This window comes from Mercenaria mercenaria, chromosome 7 (assembly GCF_021730395.1).
Source record: "Mercenaria mercenaria strain notata chromosome 7, MADL_Memer_1, whole genome shotgun sequence".
NCBI lineage: Eukaryota > Metazoa > Mollusca > Bivalvia > Venerida > Veneridae > Mercenaria > Mercenaria mercenaria.
This window is the reverse complement of record NC_069367.1, coordinates 55702013-55721027: the sequence shown is the minus strand read 5'-3', so window position 1 is coordinate 55721027 and position 19015 is coordinate 55702013. Positions and strand designations below refer to the sequence as shown.

At 34.4% G+C, this 19015-nt stretch overlaps 1 protein-coding gene across 1 annotated transcript; it reads right to left on the bottom strand.

The window, feature by feature from the left end:
* Positions 1-920: 920 nt before the first annotated feature.
* Positions 921-17042, bottom strand: LOC128558283 (acyl-coenzyme A thioesterase 9, mitochondrial-like). The gene is made up of 13 exons (XM_053547199.1): positions 16925-17042; positions 16341-16386; positions 15733-15926; positions 13992-14081; positions 13365-13468; positions 12430-12503; positions 10132-10199; positions 9466-9577; positions 7994-8084; positions 7236-7321; positions 3846-3933; positions 3021-3174; positions 921-2377 (listed from the first exon to the last, which is right to left on the bottom strand). The coding sequence occupies exons 1-13, from the start codon at positions 17040-17042 to the stop codon at positions 2334-2336; spliced, it is 1269 nt and encodes a 422-aa protein (XP_053403174.1). The 3' UTR covers positions 921-2333.
* Positions 17043-19015: the final 1973 nt, after the last annotated feature.

Sequence of the window (19015 nt, the reverse complement as noted above, 5' to 3'; positions counted from 1 at the left end):
TCTATACATCAAATAATCAATGTGACGGTAAACAAAAATATTGCCATAAATACAGCTGTACTAAATGTTACTTTTACCTGAGTAGTACTTACTAGCATATTTCATTTCTAGTCATCGTGTAAATGCTATTTTACTAACTCTTAAAACAAAATTTATATATGCGATGGTAACGATAATTGGTAAATCACATCTTGGTCAAATAACTGATTTGTTCGAAACTTCATCAATTGATCATTTACTCTTATCTGTGTTCACTGAATGTGTAATACAGTGTCATATCAGATTTTCACTAATTTGATTTCCTATCTTGGTTGTCCAACCAAGATTTATAAAAGTATAGGTATAAATTCAACAAGCATATCTTATATATTTAGCTGAATTTTTTTGTAAAATTATTACCTCCCTTTGCCTATTCTAAAAATAAACTAGAGCTATCATTAAAGGTGATGAATGTACCCCCCGCATGCACTGACACAGTACATTGCAATTTGACGCACACAAGATTGCATAATTATGTGGACTGTATGTATATAGACTGTATGTATACAGTATAGTAACAAAAAACAAAGTCCCATAACTATGCAGAATATTTATCTAAAAGAATGTAACATGCACCATGCACAACTAGGGTTGGTACTGATCACTTGTGTGAAGTTTCATTAAATTGTGTGCAAGGGTTTGGTAGATTAGGCACGCACAAGATTGCATATGCAGACTGTATGTACATAGTATGTTAACAAGAAACAAAGTCCCATAACTCTGCAATTTTTGTCGCTGAAAGAACCTAACATGTGCCATGCACAACTACTGTTGTTACTGATCACTTGTGTGAAGTTTCATTAAATTGTGTCAAGAGGATGAGGAGAGATGGTACGCACAAGATTGTGTCTATGTATATAGTATAGTAACAAAAAAACTACTGTTGGTACTGATCACTTGTGTGAAGTTTCATTCAATTCTGTCAAGGGGATAAGGAGAGAAGGTGCGCACAAGATTGCGTCTACGGCCAGACGGACAGACAGACAACATGAAACCAGTATACCCCCCCTTACAACTTTGCTGTCGGGGGGAGGGAGGGGTACAATGAAACAGAAAGTAAGAAAGATGCAATATCCAAATATCTATCAAATTCAAATGTAAAACTAAAATTATATTGAAATCATAGGAAATAGTCTGGTTTTGAAATATTTTCATGTTAAGGAGAGGAATCACAAAATTTGATAATAGTAAAACATACATCTCTGATAGGGATCTAACACTTTGTAATGGGCCATATTGTTCAATAAATAAATCTCAACCTGAATATATGAAAACTGATGTCATTCATATACATGATGCTTAAATGTGACTGACCATATTTAATAGCAGTAACATTAATAATTGATACAGATCTTGTTTATTATTAACCTTTAACCTGCTGGTGGCAAGGGATTTTGCCTTTGCAACCAGTGCAGACCAAGATCAACCTGCACATCCGTGCAGTCTGATCATGCTCTACACTGCTCGCCATTCAGTCAGTATCTTTTTTGTATGCACCCCTTTTAACAGTTAATGGTACTGTCCAAATTGAAAGATGGAAAAATTCATTATAGAAATTTAGCAGGGTAAAGGTTAATAATATACGCTATCATGTCACTATGTAGAACACCCTGTCTGGTTGCATCCAAAAACAGTGCAGCCATATCTGATCTGCCCTTCTACTAGTAAAACATACTAGAATAGTAATGGCATATAACAGATGCATGTTTTAATCAATTTAAACACGCCCCTCTGGCTATACCCTCAAATTATTCGACAAGATGTGTAACCTCTTCTTCATGTTTGAATTCATTAAAACATACTTCTGCTATATTATATTTCTTAAAACTACTTTTTTACACAAAACATAAAGTTTGCCATATGTATAATTACTAACGTATGTAATGTTTTGCAGTGTATGAGATGAAAATATTACTGTAATGCAAAACTGACTTTGTGTGTAAGTTTTTATCAATAAAACAACAATACTAAAAATTAAAGTCATATCACAGCACTATGAAATGCAGATCTTTACTACTATAATGAAAGATTATTCAAGACCTCAATACTGCAATTTATAGCTAAACAGCAAGCTAAATATTCAACTCTGATGTGGTTCAAAGTGGGTGGGTACTATACATGACAAGTTCTTCATTAATGTTCAAAGTTGACCGTTCTAGATAAAGCACTTTCCTCATTGATATTCAAAATGGATGGATCCTAGACATGGTTCAGAGTGATGGTAGGTACCTCAAAGTGAACAGATTCTAGACAAGGTTCCAGGTGTGCAGGTTCTAGACATGGTAGGCTCCTCATTAATGGTCAAAGTGTCTTTTGCCATCTAAGTACAACATTGACTCTGAAAATTTCATGAAAACTTTCATGCTAAAACTTTACATATTATGTGTATAGATGTTACAAAACCTGTACACATGCATGTATTTAGAGTTGAAAACGTGCAAAAAATCAACTCAAGCACTTACAATACAAATAAGCCTCTTGGCCAACAACAAGTGGATAAGAATTATTAAAGAAGATAAGTTAATTTTGGAAAAATCTCCACTTGAAAAGTTGAATTTTTTTTGTCAACACATAAGTCTGAGTTATGGAACCTGATATATGAACTTTCCTTATGATCCTATAAATAATTGCAAGTTTGAACATAATACATGTTCCAAAGATGGGGAAGGACAGGACATGATCATTTTTGTCAAGTATGGGACCTGGTGTGTGTATTGCCTTATGATCCTCAATACATTTAAATGCAAGTTTCAACATGATATGGACTGGTTCCCAAGATGGGATGGATGAGACGTGACACGGTGATTCCTATATAGCCAGTCAAACAAATTTTGGTGAAGGTATAATAGACCAGCACCCTGCTATATATATCATATGATACACAAATATATGTATTTTTTTTTCTATCAGTACAAAACCATAAAGGTAAAAATGTGTAATTCTTTGTCATAAATAAAAGGTAAAGAATTCTACATGTGTACCTGCATAAGATTTTGGGATAACTCTTCGAACTTTAACATCTCTCGTATTGAAAACAAAATAAAAATCATTAGTTGTCTCCCTTGATTCATCCTTTGGGTTAACAACTTCTGCATGCACTTTCATCATTAGGCGAGTATCCTGAGTATACACGATCTGCAAGATGTTGTTAGTTCATTTGAGAAATAAGGAAAAACAATTATGTGTCTTAACAGTAACAGTGGGTCAAAATATATCACACAATTTCCAGGATGTTTACTTGTAATTCAAATAAAATATGATGTATTCTACCAGTAACTATGACAGCTGCATCTTAAGCTATCTTTAATTTCCTACTAAGTTGAATATGAATCAATAAACATGGAAGCTGATACTTCTAATAACACAAATGATACGTTTTACTCAAAGAGTTGGTGTGTACCTTTTGTACTTGACATATTAAGATTGTTTTTTTACAAAGTTTCAGAATACATATTTAAAATGCTCTGTCATAACATACATGTACTAGATAAAAAATTCTTAAGTGAGGCTGAAATTACTTCAAACCTGTGTGATTCTGTGTATTTAAAATATCTTGAGAAAATTAATGTTACACACTATGTTAACCCTTAGTCTGCTGGTGGCAAGTGATTCTGCCTTTGCGACCAGTGCAGACCAAGATCAGCCTGCACATCTGTGTAGCCTGATCTTGGTCTGCACTGTTCGCTATTCAGTCAGTATATTTTCAGTGAACACCCCTTTGAAAAAAATAAGTGGTATTGACAAAATTGAATGATGAACTAGTCCATTTTAGAAATTTAGCAGGGTAAAGATTAATACTGTTATACCTGTGAGGAGAGGAATAGGAATGATCCAACTTCCACAGACTTTTTGAAGGCTATGTCATCTACAACTTCTATATGAGGTCTAGACTTGCTGTAAAAAAATATAAAAACAACAATTTAAATAGTTAACAAGAGAGGTCTAATGGGTATTTGAAGCCATTTCACAAATAATAGTAGTTTACATTAAACAGCGTTACTAAAACTTTGTTAGTTGAAAAAGATATCCATTTTGTAAACTGTAAGTCTAAATTATGAAACTATGCGGAAGTCATTTCATGGTGTTCAACAATTATTTAGTGTTGGAAAGCATTAAGTACAATATTTCCTGGGAAACTTAAGTACCTACTTAATTTTCAACAAATTTTCTCAGTAAAAAAGGAGCATAAGTATACCAAAATGTAAGAGTTATGAAACTTGCTCTGTGTGATCATATTATGATGTCAAAGACCACCTGTGTGATGTTTAAAAGCATTTGCCCAAGTAGTTCCTTAAAAACCTGCTTACTTGTGTTTTCTGAGTTTAAAAGAATGCTTTATTTTGAGGAAATATCCGCTAGCATTATATAACTTGCAACACAAAGACCCAGTTTCAAACTTGGTCTAGGAATCATCAAGATAAACATTCTGACCAAGTTTCACGAGGATAGGGTCATAAATGTGGCCTCTAGGGTGTTAACAAGCTTTTCCTTTGAATTGACCTGGTGACCAAGTTTTTCACCCTACATAACCCAGATTTAAACTTGGCTTATGAATCATCAAGATAAATATTCTGACCAAGTTTCATGATGATAGGGTCATGAATGTGGCCTTTATAGTGTTAACAAGCTTTTCCTTTGATTTGACCGGGTGACGTAATTTTTTTTGACCCCCATATGACCCAGTTTCGAACTTGGCCAAGGAATCATCAAGATAACCATTCTGACCAAGTTTCATGAAGATAGGGTCATATATTTGGATTCTAGGGTATTAACACGCTTTTCCTTTGATTTAACCTGGTGACCAAGTCTTTCATCCAAAATGACCCAGTTTCTCACTTGCCCTAGAGATTATCAAGATAAACATTCTGTGCAAGTATGTATCAAATTAAAGCATAAATGAAACCTCTATATGGCTGAACGGGCCAAAAGAGAAAAGTTTGCACCTTTCAGTGGCAATAACTCTAGAACCCATGATGGAATCTAGCTTGTTTTCGAAAGGAACTGAGATCTTATTGTGACTTAAGTTGTGTGTAAATGTGGTTAAGATCGAATGTAAAATGTCACTTCTACCGTGTAAAAATGAACACATTTTGGCTCTTTCAGGGGTAGTCAAGGACGGTAACTCCGGAACCTATGATTGGATCTGACGAATTCATCATGGAATCCAAGATCTATTGTTGTTAAAGATATTTTGCAAGTTTGTATCAAATCAAACCATAAATGAAGTCTCTTTGCAGCTGCAAAAGCCAAAATAGCAAATTTTGGCCCTTTAAGGAAACATAACTCTGGAATCCATGATGGGATCTGGCCAGTTTTCGAAAGGAACCGAGATATTATGTCAATACAAGTTTTGTGCAAGATTGATTAAAATCAATTGCAAAATGTGGTCTCTATTGTGTTCATAAGCCAAAAAAGCAAATTTTGTCCTTTTAAGGGGCCATAACTCTGAAACCCATGAAGAGATCTGGCCAGTTTTCAGGGGTCACACTGGGAATTTTTTTCTCTGAGCCACTGCTTTTTCCGATTATAAAATTATGAGGCCAACAATGGCGAAAGCATAGCATTGACGTTCTTGTAGGACTACATTATATGTACCAAAGTACTCATACTACTCAAGAAATTATTGTAGTTATTACATATTTCTTAGTAACCCTTTAAAAAGCTATTTAGAAAATAAATTTGTGTTAATTTCTAAAATTATCATTTTTATGAACATCATTCTGCAATTTAATAAAAAAAAATTGAAAATCACATTGAAAATAAAGATGTCAAAAAAGAATTTTTTTTAAAAAAAAACAGTGTCTTATTTTGCACATTGCCTATAAGTGGGTGGAGTTCGATGCCTTCGCATGTTGTATTCTCGAAAAATACTTAAAAATAAGAGCTCCTTTTGCAACAGTTGTCATATTTTTCTTAAATGTAGACTTTTTATTGGCTTTTTATTAAGATTGCACTAAAAAATCTCGTCAGAAATGATAGAAATATCCGAAAATCATGGTCGCGAAAACGGGTGACAAATTCAGAAAACGTAAGTTAGAATTAAATATTTGATAAAATACCTACGTTTTATTGCTTTTCTATCATCATAGCTATTCAATACTTACAATTTCTGCTTGTCTAAAGCATTTTTATTTGTTTTGGCCCAAACTAACCCTCGGCAATCATAGAAAATTTGTCTAACTGCCGACTGCTCATAAAATCGTATCAAGTGCACAAAATGTTGATTATAATTATCCAGTTTGTTATTCAATAATCTAATTATCGCCAATTAACTGCCTGATTGCAAATTGGCTCCCTCCCTTTCAATAACGGATGTTGTGTCTACACAGATTATCGATTTTTCACACCTTTTGGTTCGTAAAACTGGCAATATTCGTAGTTTTGCAGACAGACATAGCTTCGGGCCATTTTCGCCAATTAGAAAATTTCGGAGCCACATTTAATTTTTTGTCGCAAATGGATCAAGTGGCGATCGACAGCGTGACCCCTGAGTTTTCGAAGGGAACTGAGATATTATGCCAATACAAGTTGTGTGCAAGTTTGATTAAAATCGATTGCAAAATGTGGTCTCTATAGTGTTCACAAGAAATTGTGGACAGACGACGGACGATCACAAAAGCTCACCTTGTCACTATGTGACAGGTGAGCTAAAAGGAGATCCTGACAAAATTGTGTGTGCAATACCAGATTATGGTGATCTACATTCATTTTAAGTATCATAGTTCTAGGTCAAATATGTCACAAATTATGAAGTAGAAATTGCCATATTTGTAGTACCCTATAGTTAACACTAGAAACTACTAAGTGCCATAACTCTGGATCTGACTGAAACTTGACGTGCCGCATTTCCCTGTAGTGGTGAACATGTATATGAAGTTTTATTCAAATATTCCAAACCACTTTCTAGATATGGCTCCCGACAGATAGAGGGATGGACAACGCCAAAACTATATCCCTCCACCTTTGTTGGATTCTGTAACAGTACACTTTTACCCAAATAACTAACAACTTCTCTGCAATAATAAAAAATGGAGTACAACTGACTTCAGTCACAATGACTTCTGCTGAATCATCAAAACATGCAAAACATCCTAGCATAGAACTTGTGACCTCTTGGTTCATAGTGTTCAACTGTACCTACTAACATAAGCAAGTACATGTATGCAAACAAACACTAAACAAATAAAAGATATTACCAAAATAGTGAAGCATTTGCAAATGCAAGTTCAAAGGCTTTCCTCATTAAAAATCCTCCAAATATTTTGTTGTACAAGTTCCTCTCCTAAAAAATGGAAAAAAGTCATTTCATCACTGTAATCAAGCAATCATTTCATCACTGTAATCGAAATGTCATTATATCACAGTGTCAGATCAAATAATCATTCCACCTTAGTAATCAGAACAAAGATTTCATCACTGTAACCAGCCATTTCATCACTGTTATCAACACCATTTCATCACTGTAACCAGCCATTTCATCACTGTTATCAACGTCATTTCATCACTGTTATCATTTATTACATCACTGTATCATCACAGGAATCAAACAGTGATATCATCAATGTAATCAAACAGTCAATTAATCACTGTAATTCAACAACTATTTCATCACTGTAATTAGACATTTTATGACATATTTTATGTCATTAAATACAAAAAGTATTGCAAAAATGTTTCACTGAGTTCCAGACAGTACCTCTCTAAACAAGAGACCAATTTATAAGTTTAATGCTTTCTTCTGCATTAGTCTGACAGTAAAACCTTGATGTGAAACAGAAGAAATAAGCTGCACTTTGTAGCATACTCATAGAAAACATTCTACATTTTACCAATTTACGAAATTTTATGGATGTAAACTGAAATTGTGACTTGCCTTTTTGATCTGGAGGTACACCTATTTTTCTTTACAACTCATCTAATTTGCACTGATGTAACCATAAATACATGTACATACCTGAGGCATACAAATGACAAGATTCTTCAAAATTGTTTCTTCCATCCAAGCAGAATCTGGGGGTTTTATCCTTACTTTGAATGTATGGGCCCTGCAGGAGTTTAAATACAATTCATATGTAAATTGCAACCAAATTGTGTGATCTATGCATAAAGTGAAGTGTTTAACCATTTAATTGAAAACTTCTGCAAGAAGTTTCCTGAACATTAGCTGATAATATTGATGTTATAAAACACTTGTAATCAAATCAATTTCCTATTAAACAAATCCATTGTAAACTTCTGCCATTTAGGCCATAAAATCCCAGCATTTTGACTTCAGTTTTAATTACATCCACATAGAGTTTTCTAACAACACAGCTGTTTAGGGAGAGCAACAATCAGCTATTCATAAGCCTTGATACAAAGAATTAAATAAATGAATACAATTACATAAACTTATACAAAAGGGGCAACAACTCTGCTTAAAAAGTAAGCAAGCATGTCAGAGTGAAAACATATGTGAAGTTTCAATCCATTTCAGCCAGGTGTCTTATATAGAAAATATTAAACAAGCTCTGCTTAATATAGAAACATGTGTAACTTTGCTAAAAAAGAAAAAAAAGTTATGGAACCTGTGCACTGTATATTTGATCATGATAGTTAACAGGTATGTGAAGTTTCAAATCATTTCCACAAGTAGTTATAAGATACCAACTTACATAAGAAAACAAACAACTGGGACATGAAATTTATTTATTTTGTCAGGTTTAACGTCACACAGACACAATTATCGGTCATGCTTTGATGGTGGAGGAAGACCCCAGGTGCCCCTCCGTGCATTGTTTCATCACGAGCAGGAACCTGGGTAGAACCATCGACCTTCCATAAGCCAGCTGTATGGCTTCCTCGCTTGAAGAATTCAATGCCCCGAGTGAGGCTCGAACCCACATCAATGAGGGGCAAGTGATTTGAAGTCAGGGACCTTAACCACTCGGCCACAGACGCACCTTGGGACATGAAGGCTAAGAAGCAAATTCCACAAGAAAACTGAACCAGTCTACTTTTGAAACTGAATTGACCAATTATATATACATGTACATAACATCTAAACGAACAGTATCATGAACAGAAATTTTTTATCCCTTAAATGTCAAACAGACTTGAGAGCATATATAATGTTTGAATTGTCCATTTGTCAAACTTTCTGTCAATCCTTCTGTCCATGACCCTACCTTGTGAACTCAACTCCTCCTGCAAGTTTCCATATACATGTAAATTCACTTTGTCCATATATCATCAACAAGAGGACATGTGCATATTTTGCGCAGTTTCATGTCCAAGCATTCTTTTCATGTTATGCCCTATTTTCTTAAAAATTAATTCTATTTTATGGAGCATTTACATGGGCCAAGTGTCAACATCACTTCTGTTGTTCATATCTTAACAGGAATATATGAAATATAAGCTATATAAAACAAAGAAAAACCTTACGTTGGGTCCATTGTTTCTAAGAAAAGATTGTGTATAAGCAGTCTTTCTTCTTCATCTGGAGCAGTTTTCAACAGTGTTTTCTGACTCTCCAACATCCTCTTAGCTTTACTCTCTACAAAACAAAAATGTTAAAATGTACTAGTACCAAAGATTTATGGTAGTAAGACATGTTTCGATAACTTAATCACATCTACATAATATTAAAAATTGTTATCTGGTAACGTTTAAGAATACTTGTATGCTGTACCATTCAAAAATCAAACTTTGTTCATAAAAAAAAAGACATCTTCAAAATATAAGATGTTCTCTTCACCTCTCCAGGCCCCATATTCACAAAACATTTTCAGTCTAAGCTGAGTTTGATAATAAAACTTTATTTGTCATTTATATCTAAATAGCATGTTTAAAACTAAATTTTAAGTTAATAACTATTTTGAAATGGCTATTCAATATTGATGGTCAGTCTCAATTGGGATTTAACCTTTAAGTTTTAGTACAATTGATAATAAATTTTCAAACTCAAACTCAGCTGAGACCAAAAAATGTTTTGTGATTACATGGCCAGAGAACTTGAGAATGATGAATAACTAAAGTTTGAATCCAGAAACATTGGAACAGAATGCTCAGATATACCTGTCATAGAATAAGGATAACAAATAATAGTACCTTCTCCTAAACTGAAGAGTTTTTCTTCTTCTGGGCCTTCAGGTTGCAGTTTATTGACCACAGCTGAACTGAAATATAAATGTAGGTAAGCATTTTGGAATAAGACTAGGGGAGAATCTTAGTTCATAGGTAAGCATTTTGGAATAAGACTAGGGGAGAATCTTAGTTCATAGGTAAGCATTTTGGAATAAGACTAGGGGAGAATCTTAGTTCATAGGTAAGCATTTTGGAATAAGACTAGGGGAGAATCTTAGTTCATAGGTAAGCATTTTGGAATAAGACTAGGGGAGAATCTTAGTTCATAGGTAAGCATACTGGACTCAGATATAAACTGGGGAGTGTGTGTGTGTGTGTGTGTGTTCGGGTTTAACGTCTTTTTCAACATTTTTTCAGTCATATAAACGATGGTGTCTACTTGTAGCAGTGAGCACAATGCCCAACTTTATAGTGCTGCCTCACTGGAATATCACGCCGTAGACACGTGGCATGATACCCTACCCAGTCACATTATACTGACACCGGGCTGACCAGTCCTAGCACTATCCCCTTAATGCTGAGCGCCAAGTGAGTACGCTGCTAGTACCATTTTTTACGTCTTTGGTATGACGCTAAACTGTGGAGTACCTTAGTTCATAAGTAAGCATACTGACCTAAGATAAAAACTAGGGAAGCATACTCAACTACGCCAGGAACTAGGGAAGAGTGTTAGTTCACAGCATACTGATCTAAGATATACTAGTTGTGTAACTATTTCATAGGTTAGCATACTGAACTAAAACATGTACTAGGTTTTAGTTCAGTATGCATATCTAATGACCTAAAGATAAATATCCTTTATTATGAGTGGGAAACTTTTAATGAACTGGAATACATTTTCATGAACTAAACTTGAAGTACATTATCATACATTTACATGAGGAACATAATCATGAACTATAACCAGAACAATCAGAGCTACATTTTCAATGAACTAAACTTCATGATGAATTTTTTTGGGTTCCAGCCTCACTCGGGGCGTTGAATTCTTCATGTGAGGAAGCCATTCGGCTGGCTTACGGAAGGCTGGTGGTTCTACCCAGGTGCCCGCTCGTGATGAAATAAAGCACGTAGGGGCACCTGGGGTCTTCCTCCACCATCAAAGCTGAAAAGTCGCCATATGACCTATAGTTGTGTAGGTGCGATGTTAAACCCAACAAAAAAAAAAACAATTATCATGAAGTAAAATTAATGCAATTTCATACTCAGACAACTAAAAGGACAGGTAGATCACCAATATTAGCAAAAGCAACAAAACCTTTATGTATATAAACCATACACCTTGGTCTAGTGACTTAAGCATCCTTCTAAGGAACAGGTAAAAAGTTCAGATCGTTTGAAAGCCATTCCATTATCACCAGTTGGTGTGCTGCCAGCTAGTTCAAGAATGGTTGCCTAGCTGCCTGATGCTTTGCATTAAATGTCAGAATTCATGAGGTATATAATGTGCAAGTCAGAAAAGCTGACCCTTTCCAAAGGGGAGACACCATAATTAACAAATGTTTCTTTTCTTTTATTATTATAAGGAGTAGGCACACAAAATCAGTATTATTAATTAACAAACATTATTTGGCTTAACCCTTAGCCTGCTGCAGGCGAATTTAACAGCCTTTGCAAACAGCTTGGAACCAGTCACATTATACTGACACCGGGCTGACCAGTCCTAGCACTATCCCCTTAATGCTGAGCGCCAAGTGAGTACGCTCTTAGTGAGTTAATCAGCGTCTGATCAGGTTCCAAGCTGTTTGCTACTCTGACAATATTTCTTCCAATTTTGGAGCAAATTGAATGAACTTTACAATTTTAGCAGATGACATTTCCAGCAGACGACAATTTATCTAGCATGCTAAAGGTTAAATAAAAGCATGACCATAGTACTGAGTCTAAAATAGTGACTCTATATGGTACATGACAAATAATTAAAAAGTAATTTTCAATATATCAGTTAGAAACATTACACAGCCATTTGATGACTTTTGAAGGCATGACTTAATGTGAGCCGGCCATGGGAAAACCAACATAGTGGGTTTGCGACCAGCATGGATCCAGACCAGCCTGCGCATCCGCGCAGTCTGGTCAGGATCCATGCTGTTCGCTTTTAAAGTCTATTGCAATTAGAGAAACTGCTAGTGAACAGCATGGATCCTGACCAGACTGCGCGGATGCCACTATGTTGGTTTTCCAATGGCACAGCTCATGTAGTTTTTTTCAATTTCTAGTATTGACAATGTGAAATATAGCTTGCAAAGAATGGAAACATACCCCTTAGTGATAGGATTTCTTGCAACCATCAGAAACTTGGCAACCAAAATTTTTCTCCATGCATCATCCACCTCCTGAAAAAATTAACAAACATATTAGAGTCACTTTCAGTGCACTCACTTCATGTAGCATATTGGTTTCAAGTAATACAAAATGTAATCATGTTTTGAAAACCTTCTATTAGCCATCGCTCTATTTCAGAATTTAGGTTGTGTGGAATATTTAAATATTGAAAGCATGAAATGTTTTGGTTTGTGCTAAATTTCTAAAATGGACTGGTCCATCATTCAATTTGTGCAGGACCACTGACTATATAAAGAACAGTGCAGCTAGACCAGATCTTGGTCAGCACTGGTTGCAAAGGCAAAATCACTTGCGGCCAGCAGGCTAAATGCTAAAATACTTTGGAATAACGTATAATCTGTATCAGGATCTTGCAAAAGAAGTTGGAAATTTTCAAAAATGGAATGTCACAGATTTGGTGGCTCCAAAAGAAAATTAAGGATTATGAGCATAGTAACATTCCACTCCAACTAGGACTAAAACCTAACTCCAGTTTAGGAGTCAGATGTTGTGGATTCTAGTATCTAGAATATAACATGGTACAAAATCTGCAAACCGATACACTCCCATGCTACAACATTCCCATTTACACATGCAAATGATGTAAAATGCATGCACAAGAAAAGGGAAAATAAATCACTTCGAACTTCAAAATATCATCGACTCTCGGCAATGGCTATGCTGAACAATCTGAAAATTTGCATAAAAGCTCTGCTACTTGAGCAATCTTGTCACTGCATGTAAGTATCATTTCTTCAATGAAAGATATTTTCCTGTATTATATGATCAAGTTCTACTCTACTGAAGACTCAACTTGGATCTCCAGTTTAGGCATCAGCTACAGTGGATAAAAGATACTGTCTTAGTTTTACCTGATCAAGTTCCATGGTAATTTCCATAGAAGTTTTACCCGCCCAAGTCACTTTTCCTGACATCTTTATATCTTTATCAGGAACAATACCCTCTTGGCTCAAATCTGAAATCAACATCAAATATTGCCCAGTCATCATTTTGTCTTTTGTAATTCCTCACATTTTGTATACAAGCTACTCCTAACATCAATACTTGCATTCCATGATATAAAGGTTAGGTTAAGCCACCACAAGACAAATACTGGTATTCTCCTTGAAGATTTGGTGGAAGACAATATATTACTATGGTTCAAATAATTTGTCCACTATACTGAACTCATGAGTTGAAGTTGCTACTTGTGGAGAACATGAAAGTATTATTACAAAATCAAGCCACACTAAGTAGGTTTTAATGACTACAGTTATTAAAATGATAATGTAGAATTCATCTTAGGGTAAGGTGTCACATACTCAACCTGGAGATCAACGGTACAAGACCCAGTGGAATGACAACCACAACTCCACATCTGACAATAGTACTTGTTCTGAAAGAATGTTATTGTCAAAGAATGGTCTTATAGCAGAAGTCTGTACCATAAATAAATCTATTAATATTAAGATTCTTCAGATTTCTCCCTTTAACGTTACCTATTCTGTCAACCAGTGCGGTGACTATACTCAGTGGAGACTTTCTGTCAGTATGCGAGGCATCCAGGGTATGTGTATAACTTATAGCCACTGAAAAAAAAATTGTTACAAACTTTAATATCATCTTTTCATTCAGAGTACGGTATGTGTGGTGACCACTGAAATTTAAAAGTGATGTATCACGCCTTTATACATGTAACATTTTCACAAGAGACAATGTAAAACTGATTATGACACTCAAAATTTTGTTGCCTATAAGGTCAATTCTGTTGACTTTAAACTATTTTTGTGACTTGACAAGCCACTAAAAACACTTTATTCTATATATAATTGCCTTATCCAATCATAGCTTTAATCTGCAAATACAGAAACATGAACCTATTCATATACTGTGAAATAGCTAATATTTGTGGGGAACTAAGTTTTGTGTATTTCCCAAGAAAATGCAATTCTAAACAAATAATGTTCTTATTCATTTGATATCGAAACATTTAAAATCAACAAATTAACATCCCAACAAAAGGCGATTTTTGGCAAGACCATGACATTTTATGCCTTAGATGAATGTTTTGATGCAAGGAATGTCATAACTAAAACAAGTAGTCCAACCACTGAATAATCGCATCTGTCCGGAGTTGAATATTGTTTTGTATTCATGAGTGAAATACAGGCTGTATCTCAGATCAAAAATTCATATGTATGTAATAAATGGAGACATCTTGAGTAAACTGATCTCCCGAAGCAAAACAATCTGCACAACAAACACAATTTGTGCCACACCATGAGAAAACCAACATAGTGCATTTGTGACCAGCATGGATCCAGACCGCTGTCTGGTCAGGATCCAAACTGCTAGCTTTCAAACCCTAATGCAATTAGAGAAACTGTTAGTGAACAGCATGGATCCTGACCAGACTGCACTGATGCACAGGCTGGTCAGGATATCCATGCTGGTCGCAAATGCACTATGTTGGTTTTCTCATGGTGCAACTCATTTATAGTCTTTGCAGGAATGTTTTCCTCACAGATTTTGCCAAAAACTTCCATTTTTTCAATTAAGAATGCTCTAATATAGACTAAAAACATTTCAATGTGTAAGTTCCTTCTATTGTGTATTTTGATTGTTTATTACTTCATGTAACTGCAGCTGATTCCAAATGTCTAAAATATTTTTTCCCTCTTAGTCTTACATTAATGATTGCTGATTGATCTTGTCAATAGTGAGTCATGTTTCTTAGCCGAAACTGCATCTTTCACCTATAAAACATCCATTACATTTGTGTGTTATATAAAACTTTATTTTTCATTACATATTTTCCTCTTTCAATCAGCCATTCACATTTGTATCACATGATCGTCTAACATATTTTCATATTAAATACAATATATTTCGTATTAATAATTTTGAATTTCCACGTTAACTAAAAGACAAAAGTTGCTGACAAAGAAAAGTATCCGCACAAATATCTACATCGATAAACACTTGACAAAATGTTTCTGTATATGTATATAAGATAGAATTGTGTCCCTCTTAGTTTTTCACTAAAAAAAAATAAACATAGAATAAAAAGATTACTTAACATTTTCATGACTGTAGAATACAGAAAATACTTGGACTTGCAACATCTTCGGATCGGTATTTGTCCAAATATATCGCTGAATTGCACAGCAAATTATTAAACAACCTAATATCAATGGTGTTCCTATATTTGCATAGAGAAAGACAAGGATCAGAATTTACCCGCAAATGTGTCCAGATCTTCCAGTATTCTTCCAAATCTGATACCATTATAGTAGTTAATGTACTTCTCCTTTAGTTGGGGGTTGGACCCGAGTGGAATTATAGCTTTCCTATAACTATCTGACATTGAACGTACAGGCAATTCATCTTGACTTGTTGCAATTGGTAAAAAATTGTTGTCCGATGCTGTTGATCTGCAAAAAAATTTCATGTTTTAAAAAACATTTTGTTTTACAGTTTTTTTATTTATTTAATTTTCTATATCATATTTCAATAAGACACTTAGATTTTTTAACTAGATTACAATAAAATTTCATAGTAAAATTATGGAAATGTCAATCTACTAAATGTATTTCACCTTTCACAGAAAAGCCAGTGATAACAGACTACTACATTTATACCGAAATAAGATAATATTCAGTTTCCATCCTTGGCATATACTTCAAAACAAGATGAAAAAGTTTTAATTTATAGATGGTGTATGCCTAAAATGAAAAATAAAACATACAAAATAAATGTCTCATTTAACTGAAATAATCATAATTTCTGTTTGAGCTACAATCATCCTTTCATATAAAATCTAAATTAAATACTGGATAAAGACTAACCCCCATATCTTTTGTGCACCAACTAAATTCTTCAGTTTTTCACGTGCTGAAATAAAATTCAAACATACAATCTTTTTGACAAAATAATTTTATCATTTAAACACATTTATCATGTTGAAACAAGGAGCCTAAAGTTTTAAGAATCTATTTCAAATGTTCAAAATAAACAAGATGTCATTACTATGGTAAGGTTTAATACTAGGCCTGGCATTTAGGCTGACCTTGATGAATTTGGTGTTAGAACTTCTACCTTCATACCCTCTTATCAAGTTCAACATTCAGAACTCTTAAGAAACAACTTCCCAATCAAATGTCAGTATAAAGAACATTTAACATGTTTAAGATCATAACTGGTCTAAAGTAAGGTAGAAGAAATATATAGAAAGGTTATTTGTAAATTTTGTAGCAACCAAATTAATGGTTTACATTTGTACAATTCAAATAATTTCTTTTTTGTCATAAACTTTTGATGTTCATTTCACATTCTTATGGTTTATTTATCATAAATAATTTAAACCAAACAAGTAAACTCTGTGTTATAGAGGAAATAAGTATGTTTAAGATTAAGCTATTTACTGACTTACTTTCATGAATAGTGAGAGTCGAGCCTTCTGGTGTATCTGACCACAGTTTTCTCCTCCACATACAGTCGTGCTGGCCATGTCGTCTACCCTGCTTCAGCAGCTGTTGTAATAACTTCATTATACACTGCCTTTAAATATAATTCTTTCATGTATATATGTATTTTCTTTCGTGACATATTTGATATTGTGGGAGTAAAATAAAGCCATTAAATAATTATACTAGTGTGATAACAATATAAAAACATTTACAAAAGCGTCTTGGCCCTCTCGACCAATGCACAACACAAGCTACAATGCTCTTGTGCAACTAGTCCAAATAATTTGACGTCAGAACTGATTCTGTGATATTTTTGTGGCAGAATCCCTCTCTTTACGTCAAAACCAGTAAAGACCTTTCCTGTTGTGAAAATAGATTTAGGTAAAACACAATCAGACAATATACTTAAATGATAAAATTGTAAAACAAAATAAAATTGAAACATTTTATCGTTTAAACATAACAGTAAAACATGTTAATAAAACGTAAACACTATAATGTTTCATTTTGGCTACCTCGCTGTATTTACATGTCTGCCATTACACTCAGTACAGCTGACAGTGCAGCTGGTTGTTATCGATCACGTGACACGAATCAGAGCCATGTAAAATTTGTGTAAACTTTAGAGTGCGTTGTTTAAAACAGTGACAAACTTGTGTTTTGCCGTTTATTCACATAAACATCAATACTGGAAGAATAAAATGGATATATTCTTTCCAGGTATCTTAAAATTTCATTAATATTTTTGTTTTTTAATAGTAAAAATGAGATTTTAAAATCGCCGTATAGAATCGTCTCGGAAGGTTCAACACAGAAAAGGTCCTTTCTATGTTGTACGTGGAGGAGAGATATTGACCTATGTAAAAATATCACAATATCACGACTCACATACAATTAGTTGGACTATTGTGCAACAAACTAGGTATCCAATAACAGATACTTACATGTGCTTATTTTACCTACAGGCACAGTGAACCCTTTGAATGGGGAGTGCCAAGCAAGGGAACTACCAGTACCATTTTTCATGTCTTTGGTATGATGCGGCCGAGGATCAAACCCCAGACCTCCTGCACTCAAAGCGGACATTCTACCACATGGCTAGTCTGCTTTTGTAGGACTGTCAAGTTCTACCTGTTTCTCTTACAACTAGAATTTTAAGCTCGTAGAACAGACCCAGACTATTAGCTACTGGCTATATATCTTTACAGAAATTCTAAAGCATTCAGCTATCTGTCAAAATTTAGGACACAACTCTAGCAGCAGTAGATCTAGTTTTCATGTTTATATTTACACTCAGTTTTGCTCGTCATTAACAAATTGGAGTTAAAAATGACAGATACCAAACAGAAAAAAAGAAAAGTGGTGGCTTTACCAAAAACTTTCTTACCAAAAATCAAGATTTCATCAAGACAGTCGAATACTTGACATTCCAGAGTAAATGGAAAATACTTTAAAAAGGGGAGTAACTTTGTCAGGTTTATGAGGGGTATCAATGACAGTCGCGCTTATTTGCTATACCATACAGTTCTCTGTCTATGACTACATAGCGCAGTGTCCTAAAACTCTAGATTGCTGTCAATAGACATCGGATCATTGGGAATGATGCATATTTACAAGGCATTGATTCATGGAATAAATCTAGTGTCTTCAGTAGGGCTTTCGGTCGCTAATCATGACGACCAGTAGTCTGATCTATCTTCCATTTTTCACTATTATAGTGACAGCTCTTGTTTTTGCATCTTTTATTTATGAATGTTTCTCATTGCAGAGTTGGTGCAGCCGTTCTGCGCCTGCGCATAATTATTATCCATTGGAGCGCACGGCAAAATTACTCATTTTTTTTTGCATGTCCGCACGCATTTAGTGTATAAAATGCATAATAAACTGACTAAAGGTTAGGGTTAGTATCACCATGGTTACAAAATATATACATTTAAGATATTTTCGTTCAAATTTAGTTAATCCGGTATATACCGGAGTCTTTAATATATCATAGGCGCAACAACTCTGTATTTAGTCACAGCTTTTATTTATAACATCTGTGTTATCTTGTG

Coding starts and splice junctions, on each gene's coding strand:
- LOC128558283 (XM_053547199.1), bottom strand. CDS start 17,042: ATGAAGTTATTACAACAGCTGCTGAAGCAGGGTAGACGACATGGCCAG. Junction 14,082..15,732: donor AGATCTGGACACATTTGCGG/GTAAATTCTGAT, acceptor TTTTTTTTTCAG/TGGCTATAAGTTATACACAT. Junction 3,175..3,845: donor TCCTATTCCTCTCCTCACAG/GTATAACAGTAT, acceptor AACATCTTGCAG/ATCGTGTATACTCAGGATAC.